The following is a 16,014-nucleotide window of genomic DNA, read 5'->3' on the forward strand; positions in this document are numbered from 1 at the left end:
GGCCCAGCCATTTACGGCCAGCCAAGCGGTACAATTTGTATTTCCAGAAGACGTGGTCTGTCAACCGAAACCCGTTCGTGTACTCCACAAGGTCCCAACCTTCTATTTGGGCCAGACAATGCTCAAAAGACGATACTTTTGCCAGAGAACAAAATATGCGGTCTTCGAACATGGCTTCCGGAGAATTTTCGTATTTTTTCATCAGGACTAGAAGTGGCACCAGAGGGTCAGACAGAGAGAGGTCTGTGAGCGATTTCTCATCTATTAGGACAGAGGTCTCCCAAGGAAAAGCACGCAGGTATTTTTGCGGGATTGGCGTTGGCAGTGTGTAGTCAAAATTTAGCGGTGAGTGAACAAGCCGGTTTTCGATGCCAGACTGGATGGTAAGAGAAAAGCCTGGAGATCTGTAGAAATTAAAATACCGCAGACTGTTGATCAGCTCTTTGTCGTTCTGCATGACCACCACGTTGCTCTGGTTAACGAATCGAAGACTGCTTAATTCATTCTCAGAAAGCACGGATGTGGATCCAGTCATGGTTGCAAACTCCTTGACTTGTTTCTTGGAAGGTAGCAAAACAAGGACGTTGCCATCATGGCTCCTTATCAGCTTCTGGACCTCTGAAAGCAGGTCGGGTGGCTCAGAAGTCGCGAAAAAGACCTCGAATACAGGGTTTTGCAAATTAATGCTGATTCCCGAACAGTCCAAGCGCGACCCATAATTATTGACAATGATGAGCTTTTTCGCCGTCTCTAGCTGCTGGATAGCCAATTGTGTCACCGTGTCGTCGATCGACGTTGCCAGCACGACCCAGTCGCCCTCTACGTCTGTCCACAGTAAATCGTCGATAGTCAATACTGAGAGGGAAGATAAGCTATTTTTGAGCAGATCTGCAGCGAACGACGAGTTTTCCACTGCAGTAACAGTAAGATTGCCATACTCCAAGAGGAACCTCGCAACGGAGTACGCACCTACCAGATTTTCGAAGATCACGGTGCGGTGCGTGTCGAGGGCATGAAAAATGGCGGTTTTGTTCGCCTCAAGAAGACGGTATTCGTCACTGGCCATGGTAGTTAAGAGTATTCAGGACCACAAGCTTATGGTAGGAACAGGTGTTGCACGAAACCGGCCATATATCAAATTCACAAAACGTTCATTACATCTCCGTTGCCGGTGATTGGCGTAGGAAAATAAATAATTTTTTCAAATTTTTTTCAAATATTTAGTCATCCAGCATGTCGAGACACTTTTCCACCAGTCTGGCACGGTGCCGCGGCCAGAATTTGACCGAGAAGATCGTTCAGAAGTACGCCGTCGGCCTGGCTCCAGACAAGCTTGTCTACTCGGGTGACTATGTGAGCATCAGGCCTGCGCATGTGATGTCCCATGACAACTCGTGGCCCGTGGCGCTCAAGTTCAAAGGACTGGGGGCGAAAAAGGTCAAGGACAACCGCCAGATTGTCAACACGCTCGACCACGACGTGCAGAACAAGACAGAGAAAAACCTGGCCAAATATCACAACATCGAGCAATTCGCCAAGGAACAGGGCATCGATTTCTATCCTGCTGGACGAGGTATTGGCCATCAAATCATGATCGAGGAGGGCTATGCGTTCCCGTCAAACCTCACAGTGGCGTCCGATTCGCACTCAAACACCTACGGCGGCATTGCCTCGCTCGGAACTCCCATCGTCAGAACCGACGCTGCCTCCATCTGGGCCACCGGCCAAACCTGGTGGCAGATTCCTCCCGTGGCCAAGGTCGAGCTCAAGGGCTCTCTTCCGAAGGGCGTCACTGGAAAGGACGTTATTGTCTCTTTGTGCGGACTTTTCAGCAACGACGAGGTCCTGAACCATGCGATCGAGTTTGTTGGCGACGAGATCCACAAATTGCCGATAGACTACCGTCTGACGATTGCCAACATGACCACCGAGTGGGGGGCGTTGTCGGGGCTGTTCCCGATCGACGAGACGCTCATCAACTTCTACACTAATAGACTGCTGAGACTCGGTCCTAACCACCCGAGAATCAACCACGAGACCGTCGAGAAGCTGCGCCAGAACAAACTGGCTGCCGATCCGGACGCATACTATGCAAAGACGCTCACGATCGACCTCTCCACGCTGTCGCCGTATATCTCGGGCCCAAACTCCGTAAAGGTGTTCAATTCGCTCAGCGACCTGTCTGCCAAGAACATGAAGGTCGACAAGGCGTACCTGGTGTCATGCACCAATTCCCGGCTCAGTGATATCAAGGCTGCGGCCGATATCGTCCGCGGCCACAAAATTGCTCCGGGAGTGAAATTCTACCTTGCTGCTGCTTCTTCCGAGGTCCAGGCCGACGCCGAGGCTGCTGGCGCATGGCAGACGCTTCTGGACGCCGGCTGCATTCCGCTGCCAGCCGGCTGCGGCCCATGTATCGGTTTGGGAACCGGGTTGCTGGAGGAGGGAGAAGTGGGGATTTCTGCTACCAACAGGAACTTCAAGGGAAGAATGGGCTCTAAGGACGCGTTAGCGTTCCTGGCATCTCCTGAGGTTGTCGCTGCTTCGGCTGTAGTTGGCAAAATTGCGGCTCCCGAAGAGGTGGATGGACAGCCATGTCCGCCAACGAGGGAAGTGAAAAAAACCATTGTGGTCAACGAAAAGCCTAAATCCGCAGACGACGCTGCCAAATCGTCGGGGGCTGTCCTTCCGGGCTTCCCAGAAGAGATTACCGGCGAATTGGTGTTCTGTGATGCAGACAATATCAACACCGACGGTATTTATCCCGGCAAGTACACATACCAGGACGATGTTCCAAGAGAGAAAATGGCCGAGGTGTGTATGGAGAACTACGACTCTGAGTTTGGAAAAAAGACCAAGGCGGGTGATATCATCGTCTCCGGGTTCAATTTTGGCACCGGCTCGTCGAGAGAACAGGCCGCCACGTGCATCTTGGCCAGAGATATAAAATTGGTGGTTGCAGGATCGTTTGGTAACATTTTCTCGCGAAACAGCATCAACAACGCGCTTCTAACGCTTGAAATCCCAGACCTCATCAACATGCTTCGTGACAGATACAGAGACAACGAGCCTGAGCTTACGAGACGGACCGGCTGGTTCCTTAAGTGGAACGTTCCTAAATCGCTGGTCACCGTGACCGACTCTTCAGGCGCCGTGGTGCTCGAGCAGAAGGTGGGCGAGCTAGGAACAAACCTCCAGGAGATCATCATCCAGGGCGGATTGGAGGGCTGGGTGCGGTCTGAGCTGCAGAAAGAGGCCCAGCAGCAGCAATAAATAGACTAAACTTAATTTATTAGCTATATTCGGTAACCTGTCTACAATTTCTGCGTTTCCTTCACGATCTCGTCAAAACTGTCCTTGTACTCCTCGCTCTTTGCATCTTTCTTTCCGCCTCCTGGAACGATCATCACGCAGGAGGTTGGTCGCTTGGTGGCTCCGGCAGACCCCAGGTCCTCTTTTGACGGCACAAAGAGGTATGGAACGGAGTTGTCTTCGCAGAGACAAGGAATATGGGAGATGACGTCGGCCGGAGAGATGTCGCCGGCAATGATGACGAGCCCCTTCTCGCCTTTCCTCAGGGCCTTGACGACCTCCTTCACACCTCTTTTGACATGTTTCGATTTGGACGCTTTTTTCACCGTCTTGAGCACTTTTTTGTTGAGCTTCTTGGAGGCAAGCGGTTTTGCAAATGGCAGCAGCGCAGGCAACCGCTTTTCATAGTTGTCGACCTCTTCGACCTCGTCTGTTTTCTTGGCCATTGTGATTAAAAAAAATTAGTTAAATTTTTCAGTCTCCTACACCTCGAAATCTCTGCACCTCCTATTTTGCTCTATTTATTTATTTATTGTACCTTATTCTCTCTTATGTCCACCAGAAGACATAGCAAACTGGAAACCATGCTCACCTCGGCAAACCGCCGAATCACCGTGCAGATACCTGATGAAAGCCCGCCCCCGGACTTGTCCAGGGCCGACACCCTTGTCAGTACGTCGTCCTCTTACTACCCTCCCCAGTCCGCAATAGACAAGAGTCCCATGTCGCTGTCGGATTCTCAGACGCTGTCGGAACGGAAACCGCTGGAACGGCCGCCAATAAATCTATCCCTCCGTCGACGCCCGCCTCCACAGCCTATGGAAAACAAGAAGCTTGAGACCCTGACGCAGGAACCTTCTTCTTTGAATCCTTTCCAGGAACAGGACAAGAGTCACACAGAGTCTGAGACGGACGACCGGAAATCGACGTCTAGGGAACTCCAGATTAACATCCAGCTTGAAAAACCGTACATCGACCTCCTATACTCGGCGTCTTCCTCGCCAGAACCCTCCTTGCCTCACGAGCAGCAGTCGGAAACCCCGACGCAAGAGTTATTTTCAGGCAAGCTTCCCGCCGAACAGCTCTTCAATTACGACACAGCTGACACAAAATCACAGCTACAGCAACAGCCAGAGCTGGACAACGAGCTGTACTTTTCGCCGCCGTCGTACAACTTCCAGAACCAGTCGTCCGAGTCCGACCAATTCTTCGACGTTCACGAAACACGCTCGGATATCAGCACAGAGGACTCCATCAACGACGAGTTGTATCCTACAGAATCACGCAACACAACATTGCGTGTGCAGAACGCCGACACAGAGAGTACAGAATATAACCCCAGCGAGAGCTCTGGCCCGCTCTATCGCCAGCAATCGATTGACTCCAAGCCCAGAACCACACAGATCACAGAAGACGATGAGGATGAGGACGACTCTGGAGTCAGTTTCATAGCCAAACCGCTGAACTACACGCACTTCGATGTGGACGGAGTACAGCCACAGCAGAAGATGGTGGTCTCCAACCCGTCTCTCGATGAGTCGCCGCCGCACCCGACCTACGACCGGCGCGAGGTCCCCACAGTGGTACCTCTTTCGCACACCAACGTGGTGCAGCCCGCGCAGCCCGCGCAGACGGTTCCCGGAGCCGTCCAGACCAAGAGGAGACCGCCTCCTGACAACCCGTCGACCGGTCGCGGTGCCAGGGCGGTGTCGATGTCGACTGCGCAGCCCGAGCTATTTGAGACAATAAAGCAGCCAAATGCAACGCCAAAAAACGCCAGGCTCGACGCTGAAAAAGAAGACGAAGACAGCGAGCTGCACAAGCCGTCGTTGTACATCTACAAGCTGCGCAAGGCCGCAGCAACAACTTATGTGGACAAAAATCCGAGCACCAATATCCTGCCCATAGCTATACGGAAAAACAAGGGCCACCATTCGCGCACGGCGTCGCGGCAATCGTCGCTCTTTTCGTACCAGGCGGCCATCAAGCACGGTGCGCAGCATCCTGGGCTGCTTGCGTCGGAGATCGACGACGACGAGCTGCCGGACTCGAAGCTCAGTCATTCAACAGGAAAAACCAAGATTCCACAGGACCCCGACGCAGAGGTGCTCGAGGTGGCGGACCAGCTGAAGCGACTGACGGCTTCGGATGAGGGTCTGAGGCGGATGGCCAGCGTTAGCAGCGTCCAGCCTCCGCAGCCGCGGCTCAAGCTGTTTGTTGCCAACCCTGACGAGTAGCATTGTATAGTATAATATCGACGCACCGTCGCGACGATCTGTCTTTTCAGATTTTGCGCTTGGAAAAAAATACGTGTCGAACAAAAACAACACTCCTATGTCTGCAGACGTTGCATATACGTTGGTTTACGAAGTAAGTACGAGACCCGCCGAAAACTAACCGTCAGCCCAACACCGCGAATAAGACCTCGGTCAATGAGTTCAAAAACCAGCTTGAGAAGGGTGACGACGAGCGCAAGATAGAGGTGATGAAACAGATCCTCATCACGATGCTCAATTCGGACCCAATGCCCGGGCTGTTAATGCACATCATCCGGTATGTGATGCCGTCGAGAAACAAGGATCTCAAGAAACTGCTTTACTTCTACTGGGAGATCTGTCCGAAATACGAACAGGACGGCAAGCTCAAGCACGAGATGATCCTTGTGTGCAACGCCATCCAGCACGACCTGCAACACGCTAACGAGTACATCCGCGGCAGCACGCTGAGGTTTCTTTCGAAGCTGAAGGAGCCGGAATTACTGGAGCCCCTGGTGCCTTCTGCCAGACAGTGTTTGGAACACCGTCATGCGTACGTTCGCAAAAACGCAGTTTTTGCCATCTACTCCATTCATCTGGTGTCCGATCATTTGATTCCAGACGCGGCAGAACTGTTGACAGACTTTTTGGCGGTCGAAAACGACCCTACATGCAAACGCAATGCCTTTGCTTGTCTCGGACATCTGGACAGAGAAGCTGCTCTGCGGTTCATCCAGTCGCAGGCGGTGACATCCATCGATCCAATCATCCAGCTGGCTGTCATCGAGTTCATCCGAAAAGACGCTGTGTCCAACCCTGAGCTCAAACCACAGTACTTGCACATCATCTCCGAGCTGCTTGAATCATCCAACAATGCGGTGATTTACGAGGCTGCCTCTACTTTGAGCGTTCTGTCTCACTCCCAAGCAGCGATCACCAGTGCCGCATCGAAATTCATCGAGCTTGCCGTCAAGGAGCCCGACAACAACGTCAAACTAATTGCTCTCGAGATCGTCAACGAGCTGCACCACAAGCACGAAGACATGCTGGACGACATGTGTCTCGACATCCTCCGGGTTCTGAGTGCCCCATCGCTCGATGTGAGACAAAAAGCCATTGAAATCACTCTGTCGCTGGTGACCAGCAAAAACGTCGACGATGTGGTTAAACTGCTGAAGAAAGAGCTCCAGAAAACCACCACGTCCAACGAAGAGAAATCTTCCGAATACCGGCAGCTCCTGATTTCTGCCATCCACTCCTGTGCCATCAGGTTCCACGAGGTGGCCGCCAGCGTTGTCGACCTGCTGCTGGACTTCATAAGCGAGCTGAACACGACTGCCGCGGCAGAGGTCATCACTTTTGTCAAACAGGTGGTGGAGAAGTTCCCAGACCTCAGAAGCCACATTATTCAGAGACTGATTGTGTCGCTCAAGACGATCAAGAGTGGCAAGATTTTCAGAGGCAGTCTGTGGATCATCGGAGAGTACTCGCTGGACGAAAAGGACATCCAGACCGCCTGGAAGGCCATCAAGGCCAGCATCGGCGACATTCCTATTCTGGCTGCCGAGAAGAAGGGCCACGACGAGGACCAGGAAGAGGAGGTCAAGACCAACGGCCACACTGGTCCCAAGATCCTGGCAGACGGCACCTATGCCACAGAGGTTGCCCTAGGCGAGACCAAAACTACTGCCGTGTCTACGGCTACCAAACACCCACTCAGAGCTTTGATTTTAGAAGGTGATTTCTATTTAGGCTCTGTTCTGGCCTCCACTCTGGTCAAGATAGTGTTGAGACTGAGCAAGATCACTAGCAAGACCGACCTCCTGAATGCTCTAAAGGCCGAGGCCATGTTGATAATGGTGTCGATTTTGAGAGCGGGCGAGTCGTCGTTGGTGAAGAAGCGCATTGACGAGGACTCTGCAGAGAGAATATTATCGTGCGTGAGGTTTTTGAGCGAGGACGGAAAAGACGAGTCGCTGATCGACGAGGCGTTCCTCGACGACACCAAAAAGGCATATAAGCAGCAATTGGCTGCTGAGGCGCAACAGCTCAAGGACAAGGAGCAGGCTAGCGTCCAGAACAACGCCGAGCAGGTCGACGACGCGATTGTGTTCAGACAGCTCAACACCAAGGACAAGGTGGAAGATCTGGACGAGGAGGACCTGACGCTTGCCGCAGGGGCCACCGTCGTGAAGGAGGACCTGTCGTCGAGACTGAAGAAGATCAAGCAGCTGACAGGTTTCTCGGACCCTGTGTATGCGGAGGCCTACGTCAAGGTCCACCAGTTCGACGTGACGTTGGACGTTCTGTTGGTGAACCAGACTACAGAAACTCTGAGAAACCTGAGTGTCGAGTTTGCCACGTTGGGAGACCTCAAGGTGGTGGACAAGCCGACAACCCAGAACATCGGTCCGCACGCGTTCCACCGCGTCCAGACCACGATCAAGGTGACCTCTGCGGACACGGGTGTCATTTTCGGAAACATCGTTTACGACGGCCAGCACGCCGACGAGAACACCATTGTGATCCTCTCGGACTTGCACGTGGACATCATGGACTACATCAAGCCTGCAACGTGCACAGAGGCGCAATTCAGAAAGATGTGGAACGAGTTCGAATGGGAGAACAAAATCAGCGTGAAGTCCAACCTTCCGACGCTCAAGGAGTATCTGGACGAGCTCCTGGAGGGCACCAACATGAACAACCTGACTCCGGGCGCAGTGATTGGCGAGGAGTGCCAGTTTTTGTCTGCCAACCTGTACTCGAGATCGTCCTTTGGCGAGGACGCTCTGGCCAACCTGTGTATCGAGAAGACTGCGGAGGGCCCGATCGTGGGCCATGTGCGGATCCGGTCCAAGGGCCAGGGTTTGGCCCTGTCCCTGGGAGACAAGGTTGCCGCCATTGCGCGCAAGACGAGCCAGGCCGCGGTGTCGCAGGTGTAAGAATAAAGTCAATAAAATAAATAAATAAAATGCCACCATTTAATTTGATTTTCCATTTACGTAAGTTGGTGTCGCACGGAAATACTTTTCCATGGATCTCATTTCGAAATTTAGGGCATCCTGCGAGTACCGCGCCCCGATCGCCGTCCGGGTCCCGTTTTTGGACGCCATTGTGCCCGACCGCACGGGCAGCAAACTGCTCGAGGTCCTGGATGTGCTGGTGTTGGGCGTGCTTTTCTACCACGGGCTGTATCTGGTGTGTCGGTTGCTTTGTCTGCTGCCCCGAATGCGGTCTCTGGTCCCGAAAAAAACCGACCAGCTCGACTTCAGCATGCGGATTGTGTCCTTTATCCAGTCTACGCTGATTGTAGTGCTGGCAATCCCGCTCTTCGACAACAAATACCTCAACCAGGACCGTGTTTTTGCGACCACGCCGTACTCTGAAATGTACAGCACACTGGCCGCGAGCTATTTTGTGTGGGACACGGCGATGTCGCTGCGTCATCTGCAGCACTTCGGGCTGGGCTTTCTGATCCACGGCGTCATGGCCAGCACTGTCTTTCTGTCTGGCATCCGCACCCAGATGATCCACTACTACAGCCCGATTTTCCTGCTATTTGAGGTTTCGACGCCGTTTTTGAACCTGCGCTGGGTTGCGCTCAAGTTCCCCGAGCTCGTGCCTCAGTGGCTCGCGCTGGCCAACAATATCGTGCTGATCTCAACGTTTTTCGGAGCAAGAATCTTCTGGGGATGGTACCAGATCTACAGGCTGGCCGGGGACCTCTACGCCGCGCGACACGACCCGCGGTTCGTGCTGTCGACGGCCATCATCATTCTTTCGACAAATTTCGTCCTTGACATTCTGAACGCGTTCTGGTTCAGCAAGATGCTGACCGTGGCAGTTGCCACGATCATGGGCAGAAAAGACAAGCTGAAACTCATGTAGAGTGTTATTCTATATATCTGCGTACTTAGCGTACTCTGGCGTGGCCAGGTACTTCCTGGCAGTCTCGATGTCCAGCTGGATGTCCTTTATTAGGGCCTCCATCGACACATAATCCAGCTCAGGCCTCACGTACCCCAGAATGATGAAGTTCAGCTTGCACCCGTAGAATGTCGACTTGAACTCGTGCAGAATGTGCAGCTCGCATGCCTTCTTGCTGTTCTTGAAGAACGGGTTCCAGCCTAGCGACATCACCATCGGCAGCACCTCGAAATCGCTGTCTGCCAGATTGGCGCCGTACGTGAACTCGACCTCGCTCTTTCCGTCCGAACGAGACACTATCTTCTTCTGCGGCGGTTGTTCCGGCCTCAGCAGCCGCACAAAGCCAAAATACACCCCTGTGACCAGCTTCTGCAACTCGGGCTCGTTGTCCACGGGCACATTGGCCGTGGGAATGCCCATCTCGGCCGAGCCGCGGCCAAACCCGGCAACAACACTGGTGTTGCGGATCACCAGCGGAAAAGGCGCCTGCACCGTGGCGGGAATGGGTGGTCGACTCATGAATAAAATAAATTAAATGGAAATGCTTGGTGAAAATTCCAGCAGATAAGAATGCTTTTATATATTAGTAATTGCACAGCCCGCAAAACTAGCTATCAGGCACATCCTCGCTCGTCATGCCTTTGAACTGCTTCAGCTCGCCGCCCCGCTGCCAGTCCTCCCCCAATAGCCGCAAACGGGCCGCCCCGCTGTACTTGCGCTCGGCTACAGCCTGCGTCCAGTCGGCGCACGTGACCCGGAGCAGTTTTGCGCCCTGTCTGCCGTACGCGGCGCAAATCTGCGCTGCGCACGAGTCCCACCACATCCCAGCCACCGCAAAGTGCACACTGGTGGCCAGATTCAGCGGCAGGTTCACGAGCCGGCTCATCATTGTCCATGCTCGTGAGATCGGAAGCGGGTGTTTAGTCTGGGCCGCGTCGCAGCCCAGGAACGTCGCGTCGATCTGCAGCCGACACATCACAGCATACACTGTCGCTATGCCAGAAAGCCGTTCGTCGTACTGAATATCTTCCTCCCATTTGCCGTCTGCCTTTCGTTTCCAGCCCATACGCTGCCGGCCCTGCTCTGTGTCGATCGTGCACGTGTAGCCGATCACAAGCGGACATTTCTTGACAAACCGCGCCATCAGGTAGTACTCAAACTCTGGGAACACAATTAGCAGGTTCAGAGCGAGTTTCGCCAGCGGAACAGCGCTGTCTGGCTTCACTGTCACCTCTGTCTCTGCCTGCGAAATGATTGCTTTGGCCATGAAATTTAGCAGCCACCTGTATGCTAGCTCATTGCTCTTGGCCTCAGTGACCAGGCTGTGGATCTGCGACATGATTCGCTGCCACTGCGGCTCGCTGTTTGTCAGCTGGCCAAACTTCGGGTTGATCTTCCGTTTCTGCACGCCTACAAGCTTCTTGAGCTCCTTATTGGCCGGCTCCTTCATTTTCTCCACAACGTCTCGTTTGATGTCTGCGATATCCTGCTTGTACTTGAGATACTGTTGTTCAACAGCCACGTAGTTGGTTTTACCGTACTCGGCCTTCCTGGCGGCCTCCTCGGCCTCCTCGGCCTCCTTTCGGCGTCGCTCGTCCTCTTTCTTCCTCTGCTCTTCCTCCTCCATGCGCTTTCTCGCCTGCTCCAGTTCAAGCTGCCGTTTTTTCTCGGCTTCTTCTTTCTTTCTGCGTTCTTCCTCTTCTATCCGCCTGCGCTCTTCTTCCGCCCTTTTGCGCTCCTCCTCCCTGCGTCGCTCCTCTTCCAGCCTCTTGCGCTTTTCCTCGGCTTCTATAACATGCAAAACTCGCTTTTTACTCTGCGCCAGCCGATCAGACAACATGTCCGCAAAATAACGCAATGGGTCGAAATCGTCCTTCGTCGCCACCTCAGCGTCGTCCCACTCAACAGAGGACTCCCTCGTGTGGTCCACCACCTCTGAAACATGGCTCGCGTCCCTGTAATCGCACACCTTCCGCACATAGTCAAACCGGCCTTTCAGGTCCAGTGTGTCCAGCACCTCGCCCAAATCTTCGAGCTCGTCCTCGGTGTCCGTCAAGGAGTCGTTGTCCGACACAGGCCCGGCAGAATCGTACTGCAATTGTGGGTTTCGATGGGGCGTGAATCGCATGTCAATAAAGATTACCGGGTAACGATTTTTTAATAATTTTTCAACATGTTTTTTTAAAATTATTCTTCATGGTTTTTGTTCAGCTTAGACAGTTCTCTAGCAGCAGCAGAGTGGCTGGAAGACCCGGCTGCTCGCTGGTGAAACCTGTGCACCATCGCGTGCGGATCAGAAAACAGCTGCTCTCGCCAAGATTCCCGGAATTGAAGCTGCCGCCGTCCGACGTCCGCTCGCCAAGATATAGACCTTATCTGGTGAGACAGGACAGAGTCAAGGAACACTACCACAACACACTCAAGTCGGACCTGCTGCTGATCAACTACCAGCACGACCAGAAGGACATAGAGGGTCCGAAGAGGAGAAAGTGGGACATGTCGTCGCCATACCACATCAACAGACCGTTGCGGAAACCAAAGGGACAGGTTGTGCCGTCGCCAACTATCCGCGCACGTAGCTGGAAAAATGTGCCATTTTTTGAGGGGGTGTCGATCAACTGTTTCGTTGAGGAGGCCAAGACCAACCCTGCTGCCGCCATTGCTGCGCAACTGCAAATCCAGCAAATCACAAACTCCAAGGTGTACCCGATCTACGCAAAGACCAACGTCCCAGCATGGAAGCTGCGCCCGGGAATGCTGATGGGAGCCCGCACTAGACTCACTGGCGCCCCGGCGCACCAGTTCCTCAGCACGCTCACCGAGCTGGTTCTTCCTCGGGCCAGAGACTTCAGGGGAATCAGGACCTCAGCGGGTGACCAATACGGCAATATCGCGTTTGGACTGAGTGCCGAGACCGTGCGTTTGTTCCCGGAGATCGAGCACAACCAGGACTCCTGGCCCAACACCTACGGGTTCTGGCTGACGCTGCACACGAGCGCGCAACTCGACTATGAGGCCCGCACACTGTTGAGCGGTTTTGGCCTGCCTTTCTACGGCAACGAAAAAGTTCCGCTGCTGCTCAAACAGGCTCAGTGAATGTACATAGCATAATGATATTGTAAGAAAAAAAAGAATCAAATTAAATTAATCCGTCATATTTTCGCAACCTATGGCTGTATTGACACAATGACCATTGCCGCTTTTGCCAACTCCTCGCATGCGTGTCCTGTGCCGCCGGGTGATGCGCAGGCGGTGTGCCAGTTCATCTTGGACACGTGCGACCGCTCGAATTTCAAGTATCTGGAGCTGTACTACTGTTCAGGGTACTTGTCGCAGATGCCTGCGTGGCTCGTGGCGAGCATGTTCATGGGGCTGATCTCGACGCTGTTTTTTGTTCTTGGGTTTCTGGCTTCCAATTTTCTCACGCCCAACCTCACGTTTCTGGCCAGGCTGCTCAATCTGGGCGAGAAATTGTCGGGGCTCACGTTGCTCGCCTTTGCCAACGGCGCTCCCGACATCTTGTCGACTTGGACTGCCATGAACTCCGATTCCACTGCCCTGGCCATTGGGGAGCTGCTCGGATCGGCCAATTTTGCGCTCACCGTCGTGGTCGGCACCATGGCCATCGTCCGGCCCTTCACCGTGGACTATACCTCATTTGTCCGTGACGTGACGCTATTCCTCACGCTGGTGGTGCTATCACTGCTTTTTCTGGTTGACGGCAAGATCAGGCTGTCCGAGAGTATTGCCATGTGTCTTCTGTACGCAACATACATCTTGATCAGCTTCCTCAGTCCGGACAAGCTACTTGCTGAGACGCGGCCCAAGGTCCACGACCAGACAAGCGCAGAAACAGAGGCCACGGCCGTCGACACGTTTGAGCAGAACATCGAGAGTCTCGAGACGGGCCAGAGCTTCCGGCTGTCGCTGGCCGACTCCATCAAGTTGGCTTTCAGAACTTGCGATCTCAAACATATAGCAAACTACTATCGCGGCGAGTCGGGCGACGAGGCGGTCCAGACGCAGCAGCACACCGTCCCGGTCCCTTCGCACATCGTCATCACGCCCGCCGACGACGACACGCCGCAGTCGCCGGTCTCTGCTGACGACCAGCTGCTGCTACCAACACAACTCTCGCGGACGTCGTCCGTCGCGTCGGCAACGTCGATTTCGACGATCCTCTCTGCAGAGCCCATCGAGGTCTCGTGGAGAACCAAGCTGATTCCCAACTACGGCCGGCTGGCCATGCGCAACAAGCCATTCGAGTCGCTCTTCAACATCCTCACGCTCCCGCTCGCTTTCTGCATCAACATCGCCGTGCCCACGCCCGCCAACTCGCGCAAAGAGTTCGACCTCAACGTGCGCTTTTTCCACGTCCAGCTGCTGCTGACGCCGCTTGTCGTCCTCCAGGAGCTTTCGTTCCAGACACTGCAACTGACGGGGGTGCTGTTCGCTGCCAATATCGTCTTGAGCGCTCTGGGCCACACCTTTTACCGTCGTCTGTTCCCGGCGTTCTCTGCGCTTGTCGGCTTCGTCAACGTGCTGAATCTCATCACGGCTGCTGCGTCGGAAATCGTCAGCATCCTGAAAAACACTGGCACCATCTATGGCGTCGACGAGTCCGTGCTGGGGCTTACAGTGCTCTCCATGGGCAATTCGATCGGCGACCTCATCACCAACAGCACTCTCGCGTCCCTGGGACTCGCGCTCACGGGCTTGCACGCGTGTTTTGGCTCGCCACTGCTGTACATTCTATTTGGGGTCGGTCTCAGCTCGCTCGTGGTGTGCATCAAAACAGGCTCCCCGGTGGAATTTACCGTGGACAACCATTTGAAAATGTCAAGTTTCAGCCTCGTGGTTATTCTGCTCATATACATCTCCATTGTCCCGCTGCGCAACTGGAGAGTCGACCGATTTGTTGGCTACGTTGCCGTTTTTTTCTGGATCGCAGTCACTCTTTTCAACGTCTACGTGATAAAATAGCGTAAAGATTAATGTACAGAAATTAAAAGTACTCCTTCTCGACTACGCCATCCAGATACTCCTCGACTCGGGCCCTATCAGCGTCTCCGAGGTTCTCCAGCGCCAAACGGTACATGTTCTGGAGTTTTGTGGTGTCCGGCGAGTAGAGATAGTAATAATCTATGCATGCTTTCCAGTAAAAATAGCTCGTCTTGTGCTGGTACTTGAGCAGGAAAGGCTCCAAGTCGACGTTGTACTGCAGCAGCTCCAAAAACAGGTAATCGAATTGGGACTCGTGCTCGGTCCCGGCCACCTCCTCGAGCTTGGCTTCCACCAACTGGAGCAGATCTTTATTTTTCGCCAGATGCTCCAGTTGGAGCAGTTTCAGCCAGGCCTGCACAGAGTTCGGATACAACTGCAAGAGATCGAGCACCACGGTCCTGGCAGCGCTCAAATTCCTCGTCAGCACCTCCAGGTCCGCAAGTCGGAGCCGAAGCTTGACGTTTTCTGTCGCACAGTGATATATCCCGGTAACGAGTATTTTTTTCGCTCTGTCTAGCTGGTTGAGATTGAGGTAGTAGTTGCTGTATTTGATCCAGAAAAACGGATAGTATGCAGTGGCTATGAGACACCGGCCGTATACAGTGTCGATGAGCTTGCGCGTGTTTTTTGTGATGGCCGAGTCCGAGTCCTTGTGAGACGACTTGAGCGACAACGTCTCGCAGTACTCGAGGTATCTGTTCCAGTTGTGCAGCTCGCGACGTTCCAGCTCCTTGGCAGCAAAATAAGGTCGTCTCACCGCCTCCTCAAACGGCCAGAGCTGGAACACGTTGTACTGTGTCGTGATATATATGTCCATGTACCGTTTGCGCATGTCCTTTTTCAGATCGGCGAAAACCTTGTCGTCTTTGCGTCCTATAAGGTCAGGCCAGCTCAACTTGTAGATGGACCTCAGATCTTCCTTTGTGATCAGGTACTTGATGGTGTCGAGATCTGCGTTTTCAATCAGCTTGAAGAACTGTTTGATGTATTTGGAGTAATGGTACAATGGCACCTCGATCACCCGTCTCAGAAGGCAGTGGTACTCTCTGGCCTTGCGATGCGCTTTGAGAAACTGTAGATACCGGTCGTACAGTAGATGGGCGTAGAAATGCATCCCCACCTCTGTTCTCGCACGCTCGAACACAGCAACGACCGGGTCGTACTGGTGCACAGTTTCGACCACAAAATCCAAATATTTGGTCCATATCACAATTGACTTGGGCACAACCTCGACGCCGCGCTCGTATATTTCGCGTGACTCATCTGTGCGACCTGCATGGAACAGGTAGTCGGCATAATTGCACCAGTATTGCTCGCAGTACGGGAAATTGACCAGCAGGTTCTCGTACGAGATGGCCACCAGTCTGCTGGATACCGCGTCTTGCTTCAAATCAAGGGCCACATTGACAAGCTGCTCCCACGCAGAAAAATCGTGAGCGTTCTTGTGCAAGTACCGCGACAGCTCGAGCCAATCTTTGGGCAGGTCGTCAACGTTGAGGTCGGACATAAATAATTT

At 53.5% G+C, this 16,014-nt stretch overlaps 9 protein-coding genes across 9 annotated transcripts; 6 read left to right on the plus strand and 3 right to left on the minus strand.

The window, feature by feature from the left end:
- Positions 1 to 1,233: 1,233 nt before the first annotated feature.
- OGAPODRAFT_91171 (uncharacterized protein) lies at positions 1,234 to 3,305 on the plus strand (the record flags this gene model as incomplete). Its single annotated transcript, XM_018356993.1, has 1 exon — positions 1,234 to 3,305. One exon carries the CDS (start codon positions 1,234 to 1,236, stop codon positions 3,271 to 3,273), a length of 2,040 nt encoding a protein of 679 aa, XP_018208762.1. The 3' UTR covers positions 3,274 to 3,305.
- Positions 3,306 to 3,309: 4 nt separating this feature from the next.
- Positions 3,310 to 3,758, minus strand: OGAPODRAFT_95930 (uncharacterized protein; the record flags this gene model as incomplete). The annotated part of the gene is made up of 1 exon (XM_018357844.1): positions 3,310 to 3,758. One exon carries the CDS (start codon positions 3,756 to 3,758, stop codon positions 3,315 to 3,317), a length of 444 nt encoding a protein of 147 aa, XP_018208763.1. The 3' UTR covers positions 3,310 to 3,314.
- A 276-nt stretch (positions 3,759 to 4,034) lies between these two features.
- OGAPODRAFT_78157 (uncharacterized protein) lies at positions 4,035 to 5,549 on the plus strand (the record flags this gene model as incomplete). Its single annotated transcript, XM_018356423.1, has 1 exon — positions 4,035 to 5,549. One exon carries the CDS (start codon positions 4,035 to 4,037, stop codon positions 5,547 to 5,549), a length of 1,515 nt encoding a protein of 504 aa, XP_018208764.1.
- A 97-nt stretch (positions 5,550 to 5,646) lies between these two features.
- Positions 5,647 to 8,544, plus strand: OGAPODRAFT_83756 (uncharacterized protein; the record flags this gene model as incomplete). The annotated part of the gene is made up of 2 exons (XM_018356732.1): positions 5,647 to 5,682; positions 5,717 to 8,544. 2 exons carry the CDS (start codon positions 5,647 to 5,649, stop codon positions 8,507 to 8,509), a joined length of 2,829 nt encoding a protein of 942 aa, XP_018208765.1. The 3' UTR covers positions 8,510 to 8,544.
- Positions 8,545 to 8,623: 79 nt separating this feature from the next.
- Positions 8,624 to 11,637, minus strand: OGAPODRAFT_95934 (uncharacterized protein). The gene is made up of 3 exons (XM_018357845.1): positions 10,117 to 11,637; positions 9,564 to 9,980; positions 8,624 to 9,510 (listed from the first exon to the last, which is right to left on the minus strand). Exons 1-3 carry the CDS (start codon positions 11,620 to 11,622, stop codon positions 9,481 to 9,483), a joined length of 1,953 nt encoding a protein of 650 aa, XP_018208766.1. The 5' UTR covers positions 11,623 to 11,637; the 3' UTR covers positions 8,624 to 9,480.
- Positions 8,826 to 9,410, plus strand: OGAPODRAFT_40506 (uncharacterized protein; the record flags this gene model as incomplete). The annotated part of the gene is made up of 1 exon (XM_018355394.1): positions 8,826 to 9,410. A coding segment is annotated over one exon (585 nt), but the record flags the coding sequence as incomplete, so codon positions are not given.
- A 53-nt stretch (positions 11,638 to 11,690) lies between the features above and the next one.
- OGAPODRAFT_103390 (uncharacterized protein) lies at positions 11,691 to 12,644 on the plus strand (the record flags this gene model as incomplete). The annotated part of the gene is made up of 1 exon (XM_018353171.1): positions 11,691 to 12,644. One exon carries the CDS (start codon positions 11,691 to 11,693, stop codon positions 12,588 to 12,590), a length of 900 nt encoding a protein of 299 aa, XP_018208768.1. The 3' UTR covers positions 12,591 to 12,644.
- Positions 12,645 to 12,842: 198 nt separating this feature from the next.
- On the plus strand, positions 12,843 to 15,990 carry OGAPODRAFT_17464 (uncharacterized protein). Its single transcript, XM_018355135.1, has one exon. The coding sequence runs from the start codon at positions 12,855 to 12,857 to the stop codon at positions 14,475 to 14,477; it is 1,623 nt and encodes a 540-aa protein (XP_018208770.1). The 5' UTR covers positions 12,843 to 12,854; the 3' UTR covers positions 14,478 to 15,990.
- OGAPODRAFT_103394 (uncharacterized protein) lies at positions 12,843 to 16,005 on the minus strand (the record flags this gene model as incomplete). Its single annotated transcript, XM_018353172.1, has 1 exon — positions 12,843 to 16,005. The coding sequence occupies one exon, from the start codon at positions 16,003 to 16,005 to the stop codon at positions 14,500 to 14,502; it is 1,506 nt and encodes a 501-aa protein (XP_018208769.1). The 3' UTR covers positions 12,843 to 14,499.
- Positions 16,006 to 16,014: the final 9 nt, after the last annotated feature.

Source organism: Ogataea polymorpha (genome assembly GCF_001664045.1).
Source record: "Ogataea polymorpha strain NCYC 495 leu1.1 chromosome Unknown OGAPOscaffold_7, whole genome shotgun sequence".
In the NCBI taxonomy this organism is placed as follows: domain Eukaryota; kingdom Fungi; phylum Ascomycota; class Pichiomycetes; order Pichiales; family Pichiaceae; genus Ogataea; species Ogataea polymorpha.

Excerpts from the sequence above, each read along its gene's own strand:
- OGAPODRAFT_17464 (XM_018355135.1), top strand. The coding sequence starts at position 12,855 with ATGTTCATGGGGCTGATCTCGACGCTGTTTTTTGTTCTTGGGTTTCTG.
- OGAPODRAFT_95934 (XM_018357845.1), bottom strand. The coding sequence starts at position 11,622 with ATGCGATTCACGCCCCATCGAAACCCACAATTGCAGTACGATTCTGCC. Across the intron at positions 9,981-10,116 it reads AAGGCATGACGAGCGAGGAT|GCGCCTTTTCCGCTGGTGAT; the intron begins GTGCCTGATAGC and ends GCCACGGTGCAG. Across the intron at positions 9,511-9,563 it reads TGAGGCCTGAGCTGGATTAT|GAAGTACCTGGCCACGCCAG; the intron begins GTGTCGATGGAG and ends CGAGACTGCCAG.